The sequence below is a fragment of the Chlorocebus sabaeus genome, chromosome 15 (assembly GCF_047675955.1).
Source record: "Chlorocebus sabaeus isolate Y175 chromosome 15, mChlSab1.0.hap1, whole genome shotgun sequence".
Lineage (NCBI taxonomy): Eukaryota > Metazoa > Chordata > Mammalia > Primates > Cercopithecidae > Chlorocebus > Chlorocebus sabaeus.
In genome coordinates this window covers 61,102,124-61,129,204 of record NC_132918.1, presented here as the reverse complement: position 1 = coordinate 61,129,204, position 27,081 = coordinate 61,102,124, and the positions used below count along the sequence as shown (strand labels likewise).

General features: G+C 43.1%; 1 protein-coding gene across 2 annotated transcripts in view; it reads right to left on the bottom strand.

Annotated features, from left to right (window-relative positions):
• Positions 1-992: 992 nt before the first annotated feature.
• The window catches only part of BTD (biotinidase), a 45,599-nt gene continuing 19,510 nt past the window's right edge, over positions 993-27,081 (bottom strand). For both annotated transcript variants that reach the window (XM_008009189.3, XM_008009190.3), the window contains exons 2-4: positions 11,884-12,148; positions 4,881-5,030; positions 993-2,495 (exon numbers count right to left, since the gene is read on the bottom strand). In XM_008009189.3, coding sequence (XP_008007380.2) covers positions 1,323-2,495; positions 4,881-5,030; positions 11,884-12,148 — 1,588 coding nt within the window. In that variant the 3' untranslated portion in view covers positions 993-1,322. The remainder of the gene's footprint in view (positions 2,496-4,880; positions 5,031-11,883; positions 12,149-27,081) is intronic.

Sequence of the window (27,081 nt, the reverse complement as noted above, 5' to 3'; positions counted from 1 at the left end):
TTTTTTCTTGCTTTATAAAATTGTGTGATGTTTAAGCACATACTGTTTAAAAAACTAAAAAGGGGTTCAAACTAAATGGCCACATTTAAGAGGCAAATCACTGAAGACTAATTATCCATTCTGCACTTAAAAAATGATCTGAAACAGCTACTAGGCATGAAGTCAAAATCCTTTTTAAAATGACTCTGAAATGTTGGACACAAATTACACAGAAACCAGTGGCCTAAAAATGTCTTCACCATATTCAATCTGGTAATTTTGCATCTGGAATTCCTGACATGGGACACTCCTGCTCTGTGCCTGTTGGGTGATTGAATACATGCATGACTAAAGTAGGCCACCCTTCACGCCCTTCATGGCAGTCCTTGCAACTTATCTCTAATGGGTGCCAAGCATTGCTGCTAAGCAAGGAGATCCTCTATAGGGCTCTGGATCAAATGATACCAGCATCAAGCCATCCTGCACAGTCAGGCAACGTGCCCAACTCTTGCCCAAAGCTACTGTGATTTATTAAGGTCCCTGGAATCCCCGGATGAGCTGTGTTGTACAGAAAGAATTCTATTACTCATACCTTCCCATGGCTGCCCCCGTCTCAACATTTTCCAGTCCCCACCCGCCCTTCACCCCAAAGCGCTGCACTCTCTCCAGTTATTCCAGGTCCTGCCTACACATTCCATTTACTGACAGAAAATTCCATTACTGGCAGATGTGAGGAACACTTCTTTTCTATTTTTAAAAGCCGCTTTAAGGTCTACGTTTCTGACGCTGCCGGTGGCGCTAGCATTGCCATTTCATCTGGATAGAGTTCCGGTTGGCCAGAATGGGAAAGTTCCCCACAGGGGCCATTTCTAATCGAGCTTTTGCTTTGAGAGCTTGTTTCTTACCTCAGAAAATGGTTAAGGCTTATGAAATATTTACATGTCCTGGGTAAGTCACTTGATCAACAAGATTAAAAACAACAACAACAACAAAAAACCCAAGCCACTACCTTGTGGATGTGTAAAATAGAAACTGACATTTATTTTTGTTTTAGCTTGAGACCAATTGCATACTGAGAGTTTTGTCAGAGGAAGATGTGGCTTGAAAAAGATAAATGTGAATAGAAAATACCAGCTAATGTCTCGATGACTGAGGTTTCAGAGGAAGACACTGAGACAATCTGCCTCTCCTACTTGTTCCACAGTTCCCAGGGTGGAATCTGGTGCCACAGAAGTGGGCTCCTGCCCTTAAGGCAGAAAGGTGGTCCCAGGGCTTGTAGCCTGTGGAAGTGCAAGGCTGTCACCACGATGGCCAGAGTCCACCCCACAGACCACATACTTTTCCTAGTCCCTCTCATACAAGCGCCCATAGAGAGCTGCTGTCACCAGCCCGGAGGACAGCCCACTCTTCTTCAGGAAATAGTGGTCCTTCTCCCAGCCAAGCTGGTCAGGGACTTCTAGGGTCATCCCCGAGGTCAGAAACAAAGGAAAGATATAGGAAGTACTGAAGTTGCCCCACAGGTGAAACTCGAATATCCCTGTGGCCTCTGTGATCTCCTGTCCACAGGTGTCGAAGCCAAGACCCCCACACCTGACCAAGGCACACACTTGGATGTAGTAAGTGCCATGTACTGTGTGAAGCCCATCAAAGACCCCCAGGGCATACAGCTCTTCGGATAAGGTGGGCCTCTCGTAGAGTAAATAACAGCAGAGGCCGTTGGAACAGACGTGGAGATAGCCTTCCTTTCCCCAGACAGGGACCAGGGTGAAATTGTCATACATCATCTCAGAGTGAAATGTGGGAGGAGCATTCATGTTCCACTTGGTGGCTTCATCACAGTGGACTTCCTGAGCATCCTTCTCACAGTACGGATCGCCTGACAAAATTTTTAAAAACTTACTATGGGATGGGTCCGTTTCGCCTGTTGCATTCTCTGCACCAATGAGACCCACTGGATTTTTGGCCACCTGAGCAATTATAAGGTGACCTTCGGGATTCTCCATGTCATGGTACCAAAAGGACTCCAGAGGGGTGTGTATGCCACTCCCTGTCATCCCCAGAACTGGGTGCTGGACATTAGCTGCCAGAACGTTGATGCCAAAGGCAACAGCAAAAGCTTTCTGAATCTCAATTGCTGCCAAGAGTGGGAGCTGGTTCATCCAGGCAGTCGGGTACACAACATGCTTCACCTTGTAGTCTCTGAGGAGTCTGACGGCAGGGTCAAAGAACAATATATCAAAGCATGTGAAGATGCCAAACCTGCCAGCAAAGGGGGTATCAAAGGTGATGTGATCCACGTTAAGAGGAACATCAAACGCGGCCTCAAAGTAGAGGTTGTGTTTACGGTAGCGGTCAACAAGGGTTCCCTTATTGCTGAACACGACATTTGTGTTGAACTGGTATCTCCCATCATTTGGGCACCCTGGGTCACTGCTATGACAAGGCTGCTTTGTCCCAAGATTGGCCACCAAGAACATATCTCCCTTGATGGCCATACAACTCAGGCGCTGGAGCACCTAGAGGAAAAAAAGGTATCAATACATGAGCTTTTAAAATCCTTCCTTTTGCTTCTTTTATTTTTTTTGCCAAGAGACAGGGTCTTGTTATATTGCCCAGGCTGGACTCAAACTCTTGGCCTCAAGCAATCCTCTTGTCTCAGCCTCCTAAGAAGCGGGGACTACAGGTGTGCACCATTGTACTTGGCTCTCTCAATTTTTAAATACAAAAGTACTTATATTGTATCCATAATAAACAGCTATCATATATCAATAAGAAAAAAGCAACCACTACTGAAAATGTGCAAAGGATATAGACAGGTGATTCACAGAAGAACAAAGAAAAATGGCCTGCAAACATCTCAAAACATGCTCAGTCTCATTAGTGAGAGAGAAATGCAAACTAAAGCAATGAGATAGCTATCATTTCTCACCTGCATAAGACTGGCAACAATTCAAAAGATTATTCTTTTTCTTTTTTCTTTTTTTTTTTTTTGAGGCAGGGTCTGGCTCTGTTGCCCAGGCTGGAGTGCAGTGGCACAATCTTGGCTCACTGCAACCTCTGCCTCCCAGGCTCAAGCCATCCTCCCACCTCAGCCCCCCGAGTGGCTGGGACTACAGGCATGCATCACCACATCCAGCTAATTTTTGTATTTTTTGTAGAGACGAGGTTTCACCATGTTGGCCAGGCAGGTCTCGAACTCATAAGCTCAACCTATCCGCCAGCCTCGGCCTCCCAAAATGCTGGGATTACAGATGTGAACCAACGTGCCCAGGCTCAAAAGATTATTCTATCTTGCATTGACCAAAGGATGAAAAAAGAGGCACTCATACTGTATTACTGGGGCTGTAAAGTGAAATCAAAGTTTTTTAAGGGGGAAATTTGGTACTCTTTAATATCATTTAAAAATGTATATATCCTTTGAGGGATTCCATTTTTTTTGAGGCAGAGTTTTGTTCCTGTTGCCCAGGCTGGAGTACAGGAGCGCGATCTTGGCTCACCGCAACCCCTGCCTCCTGGGTTCAAGTGATTCTCCTACCTCAGCCTCCCGAGTAGCTGGGATTGCAGGTGCCACCACCCCCCCTGGCTAATTTTGTATTTTTAGTAGAGATGGGGTTTCTCTATGTTGGTCAGGCTGGTCTCAAACTCCCAACCTCAGGTGATCTGCCCACCTTAACCTCCCAAAGTGCTGGGATTACAGAAGTGAGTCACCACCGCACCTGGCCTGAGGGATTTCATTTATAAAAATTTTATTTTACAGAAAAACTTGAATATGTTTACAAAAATATAATAGCAAACATTTAAAAGTGAATAAGCATATAGTACGCTTAAAAAGAGGATGTCAAGGCTGGGTGCGGTGGCTCACGCCTGTAATCCCAGCACTTTGGAAGGCCAAGGTGGATGGATCACAAGGTCAGGAGATTGAGACCATCCTGGCTAACACAGTGAAATCCCGTCTCTGCTAAAAAATACAAAAAAAAAAAAAAAAAAAAAAAATTAGCTGGGCGTGGTGGCGGGCACCTGTAGTCCCAGCTACTCAGGAGGTTGAGGCAGGAGAACGGCATGAACCTGGGAGGCGGAGCTTGCAGTGAGCCAAGATTGCGCCACTCCAGCCTCGGGGACAGAGCAAGACTGTCTCAAAAAAAAAACAAAAACAAAAACAAACAAACAAACAAAAAAAGAGGATGTCAATAACTATGAAATGCATAGAAAAGAATACAGCTGAATGCACATCAAATTGTTGATGGCAGTTTCTCTAAGCAAGGGCATAGGACGAGGGGCAGGCTGTGGTGAAGATGAACTTTTCTTTTTTAACTTTTGGTTTGTTTTGGTTTGGTTTAAGTATACATTCCTGTATTTCTTGTGTCATTAATAAATGGAAAGATCTGTAGATGAATAAGTGCCTTGCAACGTCAGACATTCCTTTTTTTTTTTTTTTTTTTTGAGACGGAGTCTCGCTCTGTCGCCCAGGCTGGAGTACAGTGGCGCGATCTCGGCTCACTGCAAGCTCCGCCTCCCGGGTTTACGTCATTCTCCTGCCTCAGCCTCCCGAGTAGCTGGGACTACAGGCGCCCGCCACCACGCCCAGCTAGATTTTTGTATTTTTTTAGTAGAGACGGGGTTTCACCATGTTAGCCAGGATGGTCTCGATCTCCTGACCTCGTGATCCGCCCGTCTCGGCCTCCCAAAGTGCTGGGATTACAGGCTTGAGCCACCGCGCCCGGCCACGTCAGACATTCTTTAATGGAATGAACATGTGGCACGTGGATCTTTGGGAGTCTGGGTTGGATTTTTGGGATCCTAAGGGCTCCTTTCAATCTCAGTTAATATGTCATAGCTTCTGGTCCCTGACTTAGTTCATCTCTGTGTACCCTCAGCCTGCGGAGGAAAAAGGCCAAAATCACCTCCGTGTCATTGAAACGGCGAGGCTCCAGGCATGGGTTCCACCCGACCACCTGGGGAGACGGCATGAAGTCCAAAAATGGATAAATGGATGTTCTTGTAAAGTTGAATCCATGAATGCCATCTTCTGGAAACACTATAATCTGTACACCCTGAAAAGGAAAACATCGAAAAATAGTCTGTTATGAGACGATGGGAAGCACCGCTGCATTCGTTCATTCTTCTGTTCATTCACTCGGCAACCAGCACGAAGCTACTCTGTACCAGAACCGGGGGCACAGAGACAGTGTCCTTACTCTCCTCAGAGACCTTAGTCTTGGGGATGCTGTCTCGCTTCACCTGATCCCCAAGGAACAAAGACAAAGTCCTCTAGGAACAACCATTACCTGTGCCTGGGGTCATGTGAGGGAAGGAGGGAATGAAAGTAAGCTCAGGAGTTTGACAAGCAAATAGCTAGAAAGGATTTAGAGTTCTTAGGGCACCAGGGGAGATGGGGCTGACTACAGGGCCTTGAATACACTGGGCCCATTAACACATGTGGTATCTTCGATCTGGTGGTTGTCAACTTTCATTGTGCATCTAAATCAGGTGGGGAACTTCTGAAAAGCACTGATGCTGGGGCCCTCCCCTGCGAAGTCTGATTTAATTGACTGTGGGTGGGATACTGGCAACAGTGTTTGTTTAAAGGCCCCCTGGGTGATTCTCATTTGTAGCCAAGGTTAGGACCCACTGGGCCAGTGGGTAAGACGCAAGTGTGTTGATCTCAGCCTGGAAACAAGAACTCACTTGAAATCTCCATTCCCCAGCTGGGAATTAGGAGGCTCCCTTTGGGACTCTGGCCACCCTAAAGGCCTTTTCCCACACCTGGCAACATCCTGTGCTTCCTGGCTGTGATGGCCTGGGGCTCCCTGTGACATTTACAGCAACCTAAAAAAATACAAACAAACAGGGCAGCCCTCAGCTCTCAGGGCTGGGGCGTCATTCTTCCACTGCTCTCCACTTACAGGGTTTAAAATGTCAAGGGGAACACCAGCCCCAGGGATGAAGGTGGAGAAGGCAGGCAGAGAAGGCATGAATAATTCAAATTAGCAAAGTTTGAGACACTTATTTCTGGAATACACTGCAAACTTTTAAATTTTTTTCCTGGTTATAAAAGCTTCAAAAGTTTAAATGTAGAAAATTTGGAAAACAGGGGGAAAAATCATAATTCTATAACACAGATACTTATTGTTAATATTTTGGATATTTTCATTATTTTTTCTCTCTGTTTACCTGTATATGTGTATATAATAGACATAATAATAAATATATGGTTTTACATCTTGACTTTCCTCATTAAGAACTTTAAAAAATATGACCAAGCATGGTGGCTCATGCCTGTAATCCCAACACTTTGGGAGGCCCAGGTGGGCAGATCACCTGAGCTCAGGAGTTCAAGACCAGCCTGGCCAACATGATGAAACCCTGTCTCTATTAAAACTACAAAAATTAGCCAGGCATGGTGGTGTGCACCTGTAATCCCAGCTACTCGGGAGGCTGAGGCAGGAGAATCACTAGAACCTGGGAGGCGGAGGTTGTGGTAAGGTGAGATCACTCCATTGCATTCCAGCCTGGGTGATAGAGTGAAACTCAGTCACACACACACACACACACACACACACACACACACACACACACACACTTTCAAAAATACATTTGTAATAGGGCCACATCATATTTAAGAGGACGCCATAGTTTATCCTCTATTATGGAATTTGAAGTGTACCCAACTTTATGTAATAAAAAGAAAACTATGGTAACCATCTGCATAGTGTGCTCAAAACACTTATTGCATAATTATATACTTCACACAAATCTTTGATTGCATCTCTGATTATTTCTTTGGAAGAAAGTCTTACAAGTGAAATTACTGGGTCAAAGGGTATAAAAATTAGAGTTTTAAGTTTTGTTTTGTTTTCTGAGAGACGGTCTTGGTCTGTCGCCCAGGTTGGAGTGCAGTGTTGTGATCTCGGCTCACTGCAATCTCCGCCTCCTGGGTTCAAGTAATTCTCGTGCCTCAGCCTCCTGAGTAGCTGGGGTTACAGACATGCGCCACCACACCTGGCTAAATTTTGTATTTTTAGTAGAGATTTTTAGTAGAGATGGTTCAAGACCATCAGGCTGGTCTCAAACTCCTGACTTCAAGTGATCCGCCCGCTTTGGCCTCCCAAAGTGCTGGGATTACAGGCATAAGCCACGGTACCTGGCCTAAAAATTAAACTTTTAAGTTCTTAACACACACTGCTTTCCAGAAATATTATACCAATGTATGTTCCTTCCAGTACAGTATCATCTCATTGCACACTTAGCAATGACCGTGTAAAGAAAAATTATCACAAACCTAAAAATAAGGCAAAGATGGAGATGCAGCCTTTCCAAATTATACTAGGGTATTGTTTAACAGGCTCACTCCATTATTCTTTAATTAGCTACAGAATGTACCACTGTTTGACTTTGTTATTTAAAAGATCACCTCAAAGATTACAATTGTATTGCCCTGTAGGACATTACCCAGTTTTGCATCTATTAGGAAATTCATTTCAACAATCACTGGACTGACTGATATACACATTTCCATTCCTCAAATTTTCCTTTGAACCAGCTTTATCATCTTACTGGTTCCTTAGTTAATGAATTAAATAAAAGCTTTATTCATTCTATATCTGTATGAGTCATCTTTTCAGATTTTTGAAAATTATAGTTGGATAGACATTTTTCTTTATTAAAAACAAAACTTTGAGAGCACTGAATGGTTCTTCACGGAGAATACCATTGAAATTATGTATACATACTAGATTATTATCAACCAGGAATGAGGAGAGGAACCAAACCTGAGCTGGGGCAAAACTTTGGGTCTGATGTGATGAGGATATCTAGGAAGTAATTTGCATTCCTGATAAATGGCTTCAGCAACTTTCTGGTAGACCTCAATGAGATCAAGAACCCCTTCCTTCTGAGGAATGAAGGTTACAAACCCAAGTGACTGCCCAGCCTAATCACCTTGAAACTGGACTCTGTTTTTCCCCTATGAATGCCTCTACTGAGACAGAAATATAGTCATGCACTGCATAATGACATTTTGGTCAATGACAGACTACATTTGTGATGGTGGTCCCATAAGATTATAGTACTGAATTTTTATTGTACCTTTTCTATGTTTACATACACAAATGCTTACCATTTGCTACAACTGTCTACAGTGTTCAGTGTAACATGCTGAAAAGGTTTATAACCTAGGAACAATGGGCCATACCATATATTCCAGGTGCGTAGTAGGCCCTACCATGTAGGTTTGTGTAAGTACATGCTATGAGGCATGCACAATGACACAATGGCCTAATGATGCATCCTTTCAGAACATATCCCTGTCATTAAGCAATGCATGACTGTATTTCAATTGGTTTGCTCAGGAACCTCTTATAACAACTTTGATATAAAACTTTCACACAAACTTGCTATCAATTTGTCTCAGAAGTTGCTTTAAAACATACAACCAGATTTGCTTAATACCCTGTACATATCTTTGATTTTCAACCCTCAGTACATGTGGCTTGGTCACTTTGTGGCTAAGGTAAGAAAGTGCTTATGGAAGACAAGTCTGTGGCTTGGTGAGTCTGCGTGGCCAGCAGTCTCTGATCTGTGCAGGGTATTCATGTGTCAGGGTTGCGTGTTCTGGGATTTCTCTAGAGACTGGCAAGGGCTCCTGAACCAGTAGTTTCTGTACTGCTGGTCTGTAAGGGTTGGGAAGTCCAAGACTTAGGACCCAGCTTCCTTTCTTAGCTGATGTTTTCTGCCAGAACACCATGGGCTGTTACTTGTCTGAGTTGAAAGTCGTTTGCATTTACACCTGTAAATGTATTCATCCTTTTTAATTTATATAAGGTTTTTCTGTATGCAATTCTCGATTCTTTAAAGAGAGGACAACAAATTATGGTTTTCTACTGTTATGTGAGAACATTAGGCCCCAGCAACACATCATCGTGTAAGGAAAAATAAAAGTGCTGCTGGAAAACAAACCAACACAAAACATAGAACCAGGTATGGGAACTGAGATATCTGTAAATGCTAAAAGTGATCACATCAACAGCTTCATCCTGGTCCTGGAAAACAAATAGAGACGGAGTGATGCTGTGCAGCTGGCGTGGGTTCAACAAAACCGTGTTAAGTGCTTCCTTTGGGGGCGGGTTATGGAAAGGTGAATGCAGGAGAATTCTACAGTCACAGTCTGGGTTTCAGCGTGTCATTTGCCAAATGTCTCAGAATGGTCCGGTGGACAGCGGAGGGAAGCAAGAGGCAGATGACATTTCAGGTGCTGGACTCAGTGCCATGCAGGCAAACATCTCTATCAAGAGAATGCCTGCCCTCTAGGAGATCAGTGTCATCAGGAGGTCTGAGGGCATAGCCTGGGTTTTTTTTACACTGACTTCAGCATAGACATAAATGAGGTGTGTATCAAATGTGTGAATGACGTAAAGGTAACTGATACTTGGGATGTCAGTAAAGATCCCTAAATAGCCCAACAGGCTGGAATGATGAAATTTCACAGCATAAATGTGAAGTCCTGCCCTCAGCTTAAATCAATCACCTTTATAAGTACGGGATGGCAACGGCAGCATGTGTGCCTGCTCATGTGAAAAGGTGTTTTAGTTGACTTATACATAACCCACAGTGAGACGTGTGGCTGCCAGCGGTTTGCTGGGGACAACATCTAGAATGAGACAGGTGAGAACTCTCCATCCTGCCCTTGTTAGAATCGGGAGAGCTACATACAGTTCTGAGCACAGAGAACACATGGAAGTCTTTAGTAGAACGTTTGGAAACTGAGTCTCCTAAGGAACTGTGGAAGAGACTGAGGATATAGCCTGGGGGACAGACGCCGGGGGTCATGACAGCTGCCCTCAAAGGTGGAGAAGATGGCATGCCGCGGTAAAGGACATGGCCTGCTCCCTTTAGCTCTGAGGACGGAATCGTGGTGGCAGTTACGGGGAGGCTGACTGCTGCTCATTGAAAGGAAGACCTGTCCAGAAGTTCCCACCACTGGAACAAATGGACCTGTGAGACTGAGAGTTCTGAGCCACTGAAGGTGTTCAAGGAGAAAACCGTATGTCAGGTTGGAACTAAAGAAAAGTGTCACCCTTGCAAAAGTTGATCTTGGTTGAAAAAAAGAAGTGTCACCCATCAGAAGCTGGACCAAGTCTTCAAGTTGCCTTTCAACATCATGTTATACACACATACATACCCCCCCAATATCACCCCCAATCCCGCACACATAGCCTTTGTACATGTATTATAGACTAAACTTTTAAAACGTAGCACTTTTTTAATTGCTATGGCTGTCCAGGCCATCCTGACCGCCCTGCTCTAAGGCAGGGACTGTTTGGGGCAGGACCTGCTGGTTCTGCCCTGTACGTTCCCAGAGAGCAGGAAAGCGTTGCTCACAATGAGTTTACATCCTGTTGAGGCACAGCAGAGCTTCCTCAAGCAGCTGTGCTTGGTCACCCTGCACCAGTTACAGCCCAAACTTCCCTTTGGGTTTGTGTTTTCCAGCAGGGCATTTTCTTAGGCAACCTCTGGCACCACATTTCCCTCTTTGCCCCCGGGGGGCCTCTCCTTTGTCCCCACCCTTCCTGGAGGGAGCAAGAAATTCAGGTCAACCAGGAAGCCTTCACAAAGGCTGGCACTGACCTTCCCTTTGTCAGTTTGGGGTCTGTTCTGTCTGGGCAAAGGTCTCAGACTGTTCACAGTCCGACATAGAGACCGGAAACGAGCCCCAAACAGTCTGAAGGGAGCAAAAGGCATTCTTGCAGATGTTTACTACTTCAGTGAGGCTTTGAATGACTCAGAGAGGTCGTCACGCCCAGTCATCTTCAAATTTTTCTGCACATTAGACTGCCCTGGGGAGCCTGAAAACAATCCCAATGCCCAGTCCACACCCCTTCCACACCAATTACAACGGACTCTCTGGGACCCAGGCAGCCATACTGTTTACCACTTGCCTGGTGATTCTTATGTACAACCACACTTGAGAACCGGAGATCTAGTCCTGGGCTTCTCATACTTGCCGTGTGAAAGCATCGCCTGGGGATCCTGCTAAAATGCACATTCTGATTCGGTAGGTCTGGGGTGCGCTCCAAGATTCTGCATTTCTTTTCTTTTTTTTTTTTTTTTTTTTTTGAGATGGAGTCTCGCTCTGTCGCCCAGGCTGGAATGCAGTGGCGCAGTCTCGACTCACTGCAAGCTCCGCCTCCCGGGTTCACGCCATTCTCCTGCCTCAGCCTCCCGAGTAGCTGGGACTACAGGCGCCCGCCACCGCGCCCGGCTAATTTTTTGTATTTTTTAGTAGAGACGGGGTTTCACCGTGTTAGCCAGGATGGTCTCGATCTCCCGACCTCGTGATCCGCCCGTCTCAGCCTCCCAAAGGATTCTGCATTTCTAACAAGCTCCCAGGGGATGCTGATGCTGCCAGTCCACGGACCACTCTCTGAGGGGTAAGGCTCCTAATCCAACTGACTAATTCAACTCAGGTTAACTAGCTGGATGATTGGTTTTGTTTTTGTTTTTGTTTTGAGACGGAGTCTCGCTCAGTCGCCCAGGCTGGAGTGCAGTGGCACGATCTTGACTCACTACAAGCTCCGCCTCCCGGGTTCACGCCATTCTCCTGCCTCAGCCTCCCATGTAGCTGGAACTACAGGCGCCCACCACCACGCCCGGCTAATGTTTTGTATTTTTAGTAGAGACAGGGTTTCACCGTGTTAGCCAGGATGGTCTCGATCTCCTGACCTTGTGATCTGCCCGCCTCTGCCTCCCAAAGTGCTGGGATTACAGGCGTGAGCCACCGCGCCCAGCCGTTGGATGATTTTTCAGAGGGTGGTAGGAAGCCTAGGATTGCCCAACCACTGATCAAGGGGTAAAGAGCAATTTGTTCTGTTCTACGAGAGAAACTCAGGTTCTGAGAAGCATTCTTGCCTTTTGGGCTGCAGTCATCACTTGCTGTTCATAGATGTCAAGGTTCTGGTTCATGAGCTCCAAGGCCTCCTGGCGGCTGATGAGAGCCAGAGGGTTCGGACTCAAGATGGATGGATGCTGGTACACGGCAGCCACGTAATATTCAGCCTCGTGATGTTCAGCCACGCTCTCCTCCCGGGTGTGGGCTCCCAGGGCAACCACGTAACAGACGCAGAGGAAAAGAGCAAGCTTACTTCTGGCTCCAGACATAATGCAGACCATAAATCTGGAATGTAATGGGGCAAGGGGAAAACAGCTGAATAAAGAATCCTGCCAAGAATTTAACGTTCGCAGCTGTGATTTATTAATCCCAGCAATTAAACTCACTCGCAGTGATACTGCGGCTCAAAGAGTTTGTTTCATGTTCCTAATAAAAGAGTATGTGTTTCTCTCCAAACACGTAGCAAGTCACATTTAAAATGGCTCACTGTGTTAATAGTCTGGTTTTAGAACATTTCCAAAACAGACTCAACGTTTGCCATGATTTTCTTACCCAGTGTTCAGCAAGACCGTAGTGCATCACTACCCACTTTTCTAGCTGTGCACTTCAATTTTAAGCAATAGTAGTTATCCAGATTATTTGACATAATTCTGTGATATATTTCACACTCCACCCTCTGCCCTCTATCCACACAAACACACGACAGGTCAGTCATCCGTAATGTCTGTGATTGTCATGACCCTAATAACACAGCTTAACTTTTCTGACCATCAAAACCTGATGAATTACAATTCTCCTTGCATTTCTTTGGTTAGCAAAAAATACTATGGATAATTCTCCCTCGATTCACAACAAAATTATTTATTTGGTGCCAAGAAACTGCTGACTTCTACATAAATGCCAATAGCTACTTTCTTTTATAGACAAGCAAAGTCTCCTAATAAAAGCATGTTGTTTTTCCTCCTCGAACTTGAGAATCGCCACTGCACATTATCACTTTCTTAACTCCGTCTCTGTGACTCCAAAGCTCTTGCTCAAAAGCCTACTCATTTGGAAAGAAAATCCTTTTTGCAGTGATAAAATGCAATTTTCTAGAAAATAAACTACAAATTTCCAGAGTAAACTCAGTTTCATAGCTTCTACCAGAAAAGACTAGAAGTAAATGACACTTCTGTGTGTCTCCTCCTACCTCCCAGAATAGGAATGTTTCTTTCTAAACAGTGTGCTTTACTGAGTGTTTTAGAGTAAATAGTCCAATTCTGCCTATAAAAATCAGGCCGGCCTCCCAGCTGAAGCATCCTCTCAGGCAGAGATTTACTGGGTAGTGTGCCAAGGCCAGGCCACCTGCCCCTGGAGATGTCCTGGGGCTGACCAACTGCCCAGGAATCTGGATTAAAAGTCAAGATAACAAAGACAAATCCAAGAATCATACTGCTGCCCTTTAAAAAGAAAATGCCACCCTGTCCAAGTCTCAACTCATAACTCCTGTGTTTGCATTTTAAAACCAAACTCCGTCAGCTACAAATTTATTTTTTTTTTGGTCAAAAGTTCCAGAAACAAACCATAGTTATTTTCATCAATAGACTAAGAACCAGGAATGCTCATCTTGGCAAAATTAAATATTCCTCAGAATGAGAAGTATTCTCCCACCCCAACCCTGCTCCATCTCAAACTGTTACTTCTTTCCCCAGGGAATAAATGTACCATCCAAACACCAAACCCCAGGATTTGTTGCCATCCATCTGGGACACTGTAAACAATGTTTTAAGATAAGAACAAGGAGCTTTTGAGTGAGTAGTCATGAGTTTTTGAGTAGAAACAAAAGTATAATTGATAAGCTTTCTTATCTGAATTTTGCCTCTAAAGACAAGCAAGGAATAATTTAAAATGTCTCAGAAATGCATTTTTCCATTCCATCTCTGGTTTCACAGTGATAACAGAGAGCGGTTTTGGGGGCAAACTTTCAACTTCAAAGTCATACTGATAATATTTCTGAAGTATAAGGCAAAGGCCTCACTAAGAGGTGTGGAAACTGAGGCCAGGAGAGGAGGGTATGAACCAGTCCCCAGTGGAGGCAAGTCAGGAGTGCCTGAGGCCAAGAGTGGCATTCACATTAATTACATCTCTTTCTCAACTGAGAGCTGGGTACTACTGATGTTGGGATACAGAATATTTGTTTAAGCCTGAAGGACTTGCAATCCAGCAAAACAAGGAAACCACAGAACCTGCAAGGTATCACATTTCTTTCTATCTTGAGAAAATAAAATTTATTTTACCAAAGTAGCCTAGTAGGAGAGCTCTAAGCAGCAATCATTTGTGTGTGAACAAAGGTAGGTCGATAATAAGAGGTTATGCAGATTCAACCAGGTATTCATGCTTGAAAGAACCAAGCTTAATGAGGTAGAAGAGAATGAGTAATTACAACAAAAATAGGTCTAGTCAGCCGGCCCTCAGTATCCATTGTTCCTGCATCCATGGCTTCTACCAACCTTGGATTGAAATTACTGGGGCAGGAGGGGGAGAGGGGAGTCCAATAAAATAATAGCACAACAATAAAAAAAAAAAAGCAATTTAAAAAATACAGTACAACAATTATTTATATAGCATTTAGATTGTATTAGGTAGTGTAAGGGATCCAGAGATGATTTGAAGTGTACAGGAGGAAGTGTTTAGGTTATATGTAAATTCTACACTATTTGATATAAGGAACTTGAGCATCTGAGGGTTTTGGTATCCACAGGGGTCCTGGAACCAGTCCCAACAGATACTGAGGGACAACTGTACATCAATTTGCCCTTCCCAAAGAAACATTTTATCCAAATTAGCAAATGCTGCTTTTCTCTCTTTGGCATCACAGATACCTTCTCAGGAAAAAGTAAACAGGGCCTGTGGAAAGGACTCTGAAGGACTCAGCAGGCTCAGCGGGAGGTGCTCAGTTGTAAAGTGGCAGGACTAGAGGTAGGACTGGAGGGGCCCAGCCTTCCAGCAGCTACCAGGTGCTGGCCCATGAGGTTATGCACAGGACGACTGGGGTGTGGGGCTTCCCTGGGAACAAGGGGCCCTGGAAGTTATCGGGTTCTTGGAAATACAGCAGCTGGCCCATCTTTAGAGCTGGTCAGGACCTGGACCATAAAGAAAATGGTAACTAGAGGTGTGACACGGTGGCAATGTACTCGCTTTCATTGAGGGGCATCTGACATAGGAGAGTAAACTGCAGGAAGGACCCAGTGTGAATGCACAGTTGAGGCGACCATGTGCATGCCCTCTGAGACGAGGGCCTTTGTTCGTGGGGTACACTGAACCCCACTTCCAGGGAACAACAGAACCAGGAGGGTGCTGGCTTCAGACAGCCATGCAATTCCCAACTGTGGACCAGTCCCAGGGGTAGGTGTCAGGGGTCCAGCAGTGGACAAGACAGACCCTTCCTCGTGAGGCTCGTGCCCTGGATAACCATGTCAGACGGTGAGTAAGTGCAAAGGAGAAATGAGGCAGTGAAGGTGGTAAGGTGAAGCGAGGTGGACAATTTTAAGCAGTGTGGTCAAGGAAGGCCTCGATGAAAGGGTGATGTCTGAACAGAGGCCTGAAGGGGGTTCAGGAGGAAGTCACGTGGGTCTGCGGGGTGACAGCACAGCAGGCAGAGAGCCTGAGGCAGAAGCATGCCTCACAGGCGCAAGAAACAGCAAGGACGACAGGGGGCTGGAGCCAAGGGGACAAGGAGAAAGTGGCAGCAAAAGGAATCACAGAGAGAGAAATGACAGGGACCTGCCCAGTGGTCTCCTAACATCCCCCTGCATTTGTCCTCATCCTCTTCCATTCTGGACTCATAAGAGCAGCCAATGAGATCCAGAGAAAGCGTGAGTCTACCAAGGTGCACCTCTGAAACTCTTCCAGTGACTCCCTGGTTCATGCAGCGTGGAAGTCAAAATCCTTACAATAAGCCAATAGGAAGCAGCCGGGAGCCAGGAAGCACTTGGCAGGTGGGGAGAGAGGCAGAGTGGCATCTTGAAGCAAGCATCCTGATCTCGGATTGCCCTACAGAAGCTCTGTTTCTCATTTCATAAGGAAAACATTCCCCCAACACTAGTCCTGATCAGGAAGGTTCTTTCCATCTAAGAGGAAAAATCAGTCACAATTACATGGAAATTTATTTTGTATAAATTTGGTAACATGTCAATCACTAGATATTTTTACACACAAGGAATTTTTCCCCACCTTGCTAAATGATTCATCTCAATAATTAGCTATGTTTCCTTCCTAGTCATGCTATTACAATAGTGTCTTCTGCAATAAGATGAAAAGGATTATTATTAATCCATTCTTAATCATTTCAGAGGCAGATATATACATTAAAAATATTTAAAAGATACATAAAACATCTTTTTAAATAAAAGATCTTGTCATTCTTTACTTGTCAGGGAGAATAGCAGTCCTATGATTGGGAAAGGAGGCAGGAAAAGTTGGCAGAGGAAATGTCACATCCTGTGGAACAAAGCCTGAGGGACCTGCTAAGTCATTAGGAGTCGGCATAGTATATATTTCTATGTGTGGTGACTGAATGCCAAGAAAAACATTGGGAAGTTCCAACAGTTTTTAAATTATTCTCATGAATTTCGTGACTTCATTGTCTAAATTATTTTACATAAACGGGAGAAATAATGTCTATCTCCACCTAATTAATATGATCTGAATTTAAAGAAATCACAAAAATGATCTTTATTTCCCAGAAAGTCTTATCTTGCCTCTTGTTATCTGATTGTCGCATCTGAGCGTGCTGGTCATGAGCTTGTCCGTGACTGGCCCCGGAACAAGAAGCTCCACAATGGTTCTCGCGTGGGCAGCTTTGTTTAAACCCACCCACTACCAAGACGTTTGATGTGTCATTTGCAAAGGTTAAGTGTAAACACTTGTGAGTGGCAGCTGATATTTAAGCCTGAACTCACCAGCAACCGTGAACAACTTATCGAGCTAATACATCCTCTGAGTTGAGGTGGTAAATTGTAATTTCACTTTTTAAAAAATTCCAGCTATTATTTTCAAAAAAGAGAATGATATACAGAAGTGTAACTGTGCACTGTCCCTTTGATTAGCCAGTTTCTGCTCCACTGGCTAGAATAATTTATCCTAGGAAACTAAATGTGCAATCAAAGGATCTTGACATTTCAACCGAAACATGTTATCTTTCTTTTCCTCAAATGAGAAACTGCCTTCACAATTCAAGTCAAATAAAACTTCTTCCTGAAATACCCAGGTATTTAATGTAAGAAGGCTTTTTTTTGCATGTGGAATTTGAATAACAGTCTGTCTTTCACTTTCTGTAGACAGAAGGAACCCCAGCTGAGACTGATTCTCAGACAGTTGCTACTGCCACTCTGTGGACAAACTGAGTATCATTAACCCAAGTGGCTACGCATGTGACCTTAGGTATCGCGATAGCAGAGACATTCTTTCGCAGTAAATGGATGGCTTTTTCCCTCCTTTCCTTCTCCATTTCTAATACTTAATCTCTCTCTTTTACAGTTAAAGAAGACCCAGAAAGCATTTGATTTTCAAGATTTGAGTTTCGTGAAAGCTGTTTTTTATTCACCACACTCCCACAATGGCATCTTTTATATTCACAAGTTCGAATTCGTTGCAATTTCATAGAATATGACTGGATGTAAAAAGTGATGCTGTCCATTCCCCTGTGACACACAGCGTCTGCCTGGGGAAATCTGTCTGAATTAAGGGATCTACAATCAATGCCACATTGCATTTTACATGCAACATAAGCCGTTTGAATATCCATTATTATTATTTTTTTATCTTCCTGCAACACAAAGCAGAGAAAGCAGATGGTAATATCCCATTTTCATGGTGAGAGAAAACTCCAGGACTGGTTAGTAATGAGAATGAGACTGGGAGCCAGGTCTCCCGGCTTCTGGTCCAGCCTGCCTAGTGCATGCTGAAGAACCAGGGCAATTTAGTGGTCAAGCTTTAACGGCCACTGCGGAGGTGAAACCCTGTCGGTACTAAAAATACAAAAAGTTAGCCGGGCGTGGTGGCACATGCCTGTAATCCCAGCTACTCAGGAGGCTGAGGCAGGAGAATCGCTTGAACCCAGGAGGTGGAGGTTGCAGTGAGCCTAGATCGCACCACTGCACTCCAGCCTGGGCGACAGAGTGAGACTCTGTCACAAAACAAAACAAAACAACCACTGCAGAGTCTTCAATACGCTGCGGGGGAAGTAAGCAGAAATTTCAAGGTAGCTCTCCCAAGGGAGATTCTGGGTGATCAGACCAGAGCAGAGGGTCTCAAATGTAAGCATGCCATCAGAGTCACCCGAGGACTTGAACACACAGATCTCTGGAGCCCATGCCTGAAAGTTTTGATTGAGTAGGTATGGAATAGGGTCTGAGAATCTGCATTTTATGGCAAATTCCCAGGTGATGCTGATGCTCCTGGTCTGAGTCACACTTGGAGAAGCACTTGAGGAGAAGATAAAGGAATGTATATCCTCTATTCTGACTCCTATCTTTCCCTTATGTCAAAGAAAGATAGGAGTCAGAAACATCATCTTCATTTCTCAGGTGCCTCTCCAATAGGGCTGATGGAATTCGGGCAGATTTCAAAGTGTTTGTACCATATTTAGTGAAAATAAGCAGCAAAGAAAGCATTAAACACTCAAACCAGAGGGAAAAATCTCCCTAAGCAACTTGATGCAGGTCAGTTAAAGGACTCAGTGCTTGTCTTAGCCATGGCAGGAATACCATTGAAGAACCCGGTTGTTATTGGTTTTTGCTTAAAGTTCCTGATTTAAAAAAAGGGGGGGGGCAATATGGTAGACTAGATAATCTGAAATATCTTTCAACCATATCCTGCAAAAATGGAACAGATTATTTTTAAATGCATATTTGAGTTTGCAGGAAAGTTAAAGGAAATCCTGAGTGGTTGAAAATGAACTGTGAAAAAGTTTTAAACTATTGATTGGAGACCTTGACCAGGCAGCAAGGAAAATACACACACATAAAGCTTTTCCACCGTCAGTCAGTCCTGGGACACATGAATGGTGGGGGCACTTCTAGCTACTCTGTTCTTCTGGAATGCTTATGGTTTCCAAAAACCATCATCAAATTCTCTGAAATGAGTTTCAATGAGTGTCAGCAAGTTATTGCTTTTAAAAGCCTTTGGGAAATTTCTCCCCCATTTCCTTCTTGGACTACCTTAAAGAACCACCTTCTAGATAATGTGGACCTGAGTGCTTGACATCTAGAAGAAAAAGAACCAGTGCGTGGAAAATGTGATGTCCTAGAACCACATGTCAAAATTTTCAGGGAAGATGTGCTCAGAAATGTGGGCAATGTAATGGCTTTTTGTGATTATTAAACGTATGATGGACACAATATTGCTGATTGTATAGTGCACATAACGTATCTAGATGTATGATGGATGCAACATAACTGTATGATGGATACAACCTCACTAAGCCTGTGATGGATACAGAATCTCTAAGCCTGTGGTGGATGTAACCTCTCTAAGCCTGTGGTGGATACAGTGTCACTACATCAAGTCCCATTACCCTTGTGCTCATCTCTGTCAGTACTCAGGAGTGAAAAATGCAGATGAAGATGCTCAGGATGCAGAGAGTGGAGAACAATGCCGTGGGTAATAGGGCCAAGGAACCCTGTTCCCCCAAATCAAAAGAATAATCCTTGGGGCCAGGCATAGTGACTCACACCTGTAATCCCAGCACTTTGGGAGGCCAAGGTGGGTGGATCACCTGAGGTCAGGAGTTCAGGACCAGCCTGGCCAACATGGTGAAACCCCAACTCTACTAAAAGTACAAAAAAATTAGCTAGGCATGGTGGTGGGCGCTGTAATCCCAGCTACATGGGAGGCAGGGGAATAGCTTGAACCTGGGAGGCAGAGGTTGCAGTGAGCTGAGATCATGCCATTGCACTCCAGCCTGGGCAATAAGAGTGAAACTCCATCTCAAAAAACAAAACAAAACAAAAGAATAACCCTTAACAGGATAGCTAGAAACGCCAACACTGGATGACAGTAGAAATTATGAAGGAAACAAATTAAAAAGCTGAAGTAAACTACAGTGCTGGAAATAACATGCCAAAGGCCACCTTGGCTCGTGCAGAGGCCAAGAGGTATATATTTGGGAGAGGCATAGTCAAAATTACCAAGAGAGGCCAGGCATGGTAGCTCATGCCTGTAATCCCAACACTTTGGGAGGCTGAGGCAGGAGGATTGCTTGAGCCCAGGAGTTTGAAACTAGCCTGGGCAATATGGAGAAACACTGTCTCTACCTAAAAGAAAAGTTTAATTAGCTGGGCATGGTGGCATGCACTTGTAGTCCCACTACTTGGAAGGCTGAGGTGGGAGGATCGCTTGAGCCTGGGAGGCAGGGGTTGCAGTAAGCTGTGATTGCAAGACCCTGTCTTAAGAGGAACAGCAACAAGCAGGCAAATGGGGGTCCTGGTGCTGTAGCTTCTGAGAACCTGTGGAGGTGCTCTTGATGTATGATGGATGCTCTTGATCCATGTGTGGTAGGAAGCACAGTGAGGCGTGCTGCGGCTGCTCAGGGGTGTTTGGTTGGAGGGCAGAGCTCAATCAAGAATGATGGTAACCTTTCCAGATCTATTCACCAACTTGGCTCTCTTCTTCACCCACGGCATGCCAGATGTGTAGAGAAATGATTAGTATCTCTATCTTTGCCTCTCTTTCTGGAGGCATTGGACATTTTGGTTTTCTTCTGCTTTGGTCAAATGAGTAACTATTTGCATGCCTTTTTTCCTCTGATAGAGGGTTCCAAGTCAGCCATAGCTGCATTCTGGTTCTAACACATTTCTGCATTCTGGCCCTGTGCCATCTAGACTCTTAGTAGGACAGACATATGACTAGCTCCCCTACATCCTATAGCTTCTTTTTTTTTTTTTTCTTTTTTGAGACAGGGTCTTGCTCTGTCACCCAGGCTGGAGTACAGTGGCATGATCATAGCTCGCAGCCGCCTCAAACTCCTAGGTTCAAGTGATCCCTCCCCAAGAGCCTCTCAAGTAGCTGGGACTACAGGTGCATGCTACCATGTGTGACTAATTTTTTAATTTTTTGTAGAGATGGGGTCTTGCTATGTGGCTCAGGCTAGTCTTGAACTCCAGGCCTCAAGCAATCCTCTCACCTAAAGTGCTGGGATTATGGCTGTGAGCCACCATGCCTGGCCTCTGTCCTACAGCTTTACCTGACATGAATGTCCGAGGCCTCCAGAGCTGGGGCTCCCTGAGGGTGTTGGGAGTACAGGGTTGCATACCAGAGGCTTCAGTGTCTTCCATGATAGTTGTAGGTGCAACATTCCTCAGCACTAGAGGCAAAGCAGAGGATCTTCTAGCTCCTTTTGTGAAGAAGTTACTCTTAAAGTAGGAGGGGACTGATACTCATAGCCAGGATTTTACCCAAATCTATTCTGACCAAAAGCCCACATGCTTTTTAATGCAACCACACTCAAAACAGTGGTGGTGGGGGGGGAGGTTGATTGAATATGAACTAGGATGACTAAATAACAATAGGAATAATAGCATCTTAGGCCATACACAAAAATATACTCAAAATGAGGAGTTGAATATCAAATGTTAGAAAAGCTAGCATAAATTAGAATTAGGTATCAGATACTTGAAACAACTTTCTAAAATTTGGAACAATTAAAAGAAAAAACAGATTGACAAATTAAAATTTACGTGTCAAATATAAACATCAAGACAACACTTATAAACAGGCAATGAACAAGAACAGATTTTAACAAGAAAATAAATCATAAACAAACACTTTTGAAGTCTTTGAATTTATGTACAAAATAAAAAATTAAAACTGGTACTACTCAAAATATTAATTTTGAGTATACTAAGGGATAAACTAGTATAGTGATAAAGAATAGCAATGTCTTCCTAGTATAAACAAGCTTGAAAACTCGTATTATGAATCACAAACAGTGTATTTCTGGGATTTTATCTTAGGAAGTCATTCAAAAGAAGGAAAAAAGGTATTTGCTGAAGTAATGGCATACCATGGAGGTAAAGAATACAGGCTTTTGATCTTCCGCATATCTGAGTTGAAATCCTGCCCTGATGCTTACTTGTTACATAATCTTGTTATATTTAACATAACTAAACTTAAATTCCTTCCTCAATAAGTTGAAATAAAAACATCTGATGTGGGTGGGTATGGTGGCTCACATCTGTAATCCCAGCGCTTTGGGAGGCCAAGGTGGGGGAGGACTGCTTGAGGCTAGGAGTTCAAGACCAGCCTGGAAAACATAGTGAGACCCTCTCTACAAAAATGTGAAAAACATTAGCAGAACATGGTGGCACACACCTGTAGTCCCAGCTACTTGGGAGGATCACTTGAGTCCAGGAGTTCAAGACTGCAGTGAGCTATAACTGCACAACTGCACTCCAACCTGGGCAACATAGTGAGACCCCCATCTCTACCAAAAAAAGTTAAAATCCGATATAAAATGCCTCATGTTTAGTAAGTTGAGGCTAGCTGAAACTGAAGAATGAATCCCAACAGAAGACAGCTAGAAACAAACAATATCCAATAGGAAGAAAATTAGGAAAATGAATGAATATCAGTCAGGTGGAATATTAAACAAAAATTTAAAAAATAATTGTGAAGATTCTGAAAATAAAATATGCTTAAGGTGTGCTAAACACTTAATGAAAATTTTTATACATTTACTGTGATAATAGCTAAGTTAAAATGTATGCATGTAAACAAAGATTGAAAATCAATATGAATAAATGAAAACATGAAGGTTATTTTACAAGGATTTAAAATGTCTTCTTCAATGTTACACTGTTTTTCTAATAAATGAAAACCATAAGGAAAAAAAATAAATTAATGGCTGACTTCAGGTTTTCAGTCCAGCCTGTAAGGAGCTTGGAAGTTGCCACTCCATCCTAACAAGAGGAACACTAAACAAGCTGAAAACCAACAACTCTTCCTAGATATATCAGGGAATTGATGTCACAGGGCAAACTGCTGTCCCCAGTACTAGAGAAACACACAAGTGAATTCAGAGTCCCAAGTTACCATAGCACAAACCCACAAGCAGAACCTCCACAGGAAAACCTAAAATATAACTGATGAATTGCTGGATGCTCAGGATGAGTCAGTTAAAAAGTCCAGAGGGGGCCAAGCACGGTGGCTTACGCCTATAATCCCAGAACTTTGGGAGGCTGAAGCGGGCAGATCATGAGGTCAAGAGATCGAGACCATCCTGGCCAACATGGTGAAACCCTGTCTCTACTAAAAATACAAAAATTAGCTGGGCGTGGTGGTGTGTGCCTATAGTCCCAGCTACTCAGGAGCCTGAGGCAGGAGAATTGCTTGAACCTGGGAGGCGGAGATTGCAGTGAGCCAAGATCATGCCACTGCACTCCAGCCTGGCAAGAGAGCGGGACTCCGTCTCAAAACAGACAGATAAAAAATAAAAATAAAAAAAACTCCAGAGGGGCCCAGACTTAGATGGAGACACCCACACTTTTGTAAGTTTTACCTGTAGGAGCTCTACCAGGTTCTCACAACGAAGACTGGAGTAAAAATCCCCCCATGCTTCTGCCAGAGGAAGAAGGAAAGTAAAAAAGCATTCTGGTCTTTAGCAGGCCTCTCCTTGAGAGAAACTGTTTTTACCTGAGCCTAACTTATTGGGGTTTTATCAAAGCTTAACTGACCTGGGGGAAGGGAAATATCGAACTCTAGCCCCATTCTGTCCCACGTGAGTGGAGCTGGGAGCTGAGAAGCACTTATAAAGTTCACAGTCCAGAAACACTGGCTCCCTAAAGACTGAGGCCTAATTATAAGACAACAGAACACTTTCCCTCCCACCATATTTCAATTAAATGCCTTTTTACTGCAGTGCCTTTACTCAATACATCGTGTCCAACTTCCAACAAAAAATTACAAGGTATACTTAAAGGTAAAAAAATTGAGTTTGAAAACAGAGCAGGCATCAGAACCAGAGTCAGGCCAGGTGCAGTAACTCATGTCTGTAATCCCAGCACTTTGGAAGGTCAAGGTAGGTGGATAGCTTGAGGCTAAGAGTTCAAGGCCAGGAGTTCAAGACCAGCCTGACCAACGTGGTGAAACCCTGTCTTTACTAAAAATATAAAAATTGTCCAGGCATGGTGGCACATGCCTGTAGTCCCAGCTACTTGGGAGGCCGAGGCACAAAAATTGCTGGAACCCAGGAGGTGGAGGTTGCACTGAGCTGATATCACACCACTGCACTCCAGCCTGGGTGACAGAGCAAGACTTTATCTAAAAACAAACAAACAAACAAAAAAACAAAAAAACCAGAAGAACCAGAGTCAGATATGGCAGGGATGTTGTAATTATCAGACTAGCAATTTAAAATATATATGATGAATATGCCAAAGGCTCTACTGGAAAAAAACAAAACAAAACAAAACAGACAACATGCAAGAACAAATGGGTAATCTAAGCAGGTAGATGGAAATTCTAAGAAAGAATCAAAAAAGAAATGCTTGAGATTAAAAAACACTAACGGAAATGAAGAATCGCTTTAATGGATTCATTAGTAGATTGGACATGGCTGAGGAAGGAATCCCTGAGCTTGAGAATATGACAATAGAAATGCCCAAAACTGAAAAGCAAAGAGAAAAAAGACTGAAAAAAAGGGAAAAAATCAACAAACAGTGGAACTACAAAGGTTATAAATATGTACAATGGGAATACCAGAAGGAGAAAGAATAGAAGCAATATCTGAGGCAATAATGACTGAGAATTTCCCCAGATTAATATCAGACACCAATCCACCAAACCATCAGACATCAGACCCAGGAAGCTCAGAGAACACCAAGCAGGTTAACTTCCAAAAATGAAAATAAAAACTAAAAAAAAAATGCATGCAGGCAAATCATATTCAAATTGCAGAAAAGCAAAGATAAAGAAAAAAATCCTGAAAGAAGCCAGAGGGGAAAAAAAACATCTTATATATAGAGAAGCAAAGATAAGAAAGATATCTGACTTGTCAGAAATCATGCAAACAATAAGATAGTGATGTGAAATATTTAAAGTGTTGAGAGGAAAAAAGTACCTACCTAGCATTGTGTGTCTGTATTAGCCCATTCTCACACTGCTATAAAGAACTACCTGAAGCTGAGTAATTTATGAAGAAAAGAGGTTCCACAGGCTGTACAAGAGGCATGGCGGGGAGGCCTCAGGAAACTTAGAATCATGGCAGAAGGGCAAAGGGGAAGCAAGCACATCTTCACATGGTGGCAGAAGACAGAGAGAGCTAAGTGGGAAGTGCTACATACTTTTAAACAACCAGATCTCATGAGAACTCTGTCATGAGACAGCACTAGGGGGATAGTGCTAAACTGTTAGAAACCATCCACATGATCCAATCACCTCCCACCAGGCCACACCTTCAATACTCGGGATAACAGTTCAACATGAGATTTGGGTGGGAACACAGAGCTAAACCATATCAACATCCTACAAAATTAACCTTCAAAAGCAGAGAAATAAGATACTTTCAGACAAAACCATGTGACAATATCACATAAAATGTTCAATTAAAACACCAAAACTCAGAAAAAGAGTGGAAGACAAAAACAGGAACAATGAACAAAGGTGGCAAGTAGAAAAAAGTAACAAGTATGGTAGATAATAATCCAATTATATCAATAATCACTTTAAAAGTCAATGGTCTAAATATATCAATTCAAAACAAGAGATTGTTACAGTAGATAAAAAACATGACTCAACTATATGTTGTCTATAAGAAACCCACTTTAAATATAAAGACACATGTAGATTGTGTAGTAAATGGATGGATATACCATCCTAATAGTAACTGATATGATTTGGCTGTGTCCCCACCCAAATCTCACCTTGAATTCTAGTAATCCCCACGTGTCAAAGGTGGAGCCAGGTGGAGATAATTGAATCATGGGGGTGGTTTCCCGCATACTGTTCTTGTGGTAGTGAGTAAGTCTCATGAAATCTGATGGTTTTATAAACAGAAGTTCCTCTGCACAAACTCTCTTGCCTGCTGCTATGTAAGACATGACTTTGCTCCTCATTTGCCTTCTGCCATGATTGTGAAGCCTCCCCAGCCATGTGGAACTGTGAGTCCATTAAACCTGTTTCCTTTATAAATTACCCAGTGTCGGGTATGTCTTTATTAACAGCATGAAAACAGACTAACAGTCATCAAGAGAAAGCAGGAATAGCTATATAAATTTCAGACACAGCTGACTTTAGACCAAGGAAATTTATCAGGATTAAAAAGTGGATCACAAAATGATAAAGGGGTCAATTTAATAAGAAATAAAAATCCTTAATGTACATGTGCCAACACTGGAGCATCAAAATACATGAGGTAAAAATGGACAGAACTGCAAGGAGAAACAGATGTATCCACTATTATAATTGTAAACTTCAACACCCATCTGTCAGTAATGGATAAAATCCAGAAGGCAGAAAATCAGCAAGGACATAGTTGAATTCAGTAGCACCATCAATCAACTGTATACAAGGGACATCTATAGACTACTTCATCTAATAACAGCAAAATACAGATTCTTCTCAAGCTCACATGGAACATTTACCATGACAAGACACACTGTGAGCCATAAAATGCACCTTAACAGATTTAAAAGAGTAGAAATAATACAATGTCTGCTCTCAGACCACAGTAGAATTAAACTAAAAATCAATAACATAAATTTAGCAGGAAATACCCAAAATACTTATAAATAAAACCACACAGTTTTAAATAACAAATGGGGTCAGAAAAGAAATCTCAAGAGAAATGTACAAAAGAATTAAGATATAAGATTAGTAGTCTAAAGTTTTACTTCAAGAAACTAGAAAAAGAAGAGCAACTTAATTCTAAAGTAAGAAGAATGAAAGAAATTATAAACACTAGAGTAGAAATCAATGAAATGTAGAGCAGGAGACCAACAGAGAAAAATGAAACTAAATTCTGGTTCTTTGAAAAGATCAAGAAAAATCAATAAGCCTCTAGCCAGGCTAAGAAAAAAAAATAGAGAAGACACATATTACTGACATGAGCAATGAAAGAAGGCACGTAACTACAGATCCCATGGACACTGAAAGAATAATAAAGGAATATTATAAACAACTTTATTCCCCAAAATTTGATAACCTAGATGTCAGTTTAAGAAATTGATGTCCAGGCATGGTGA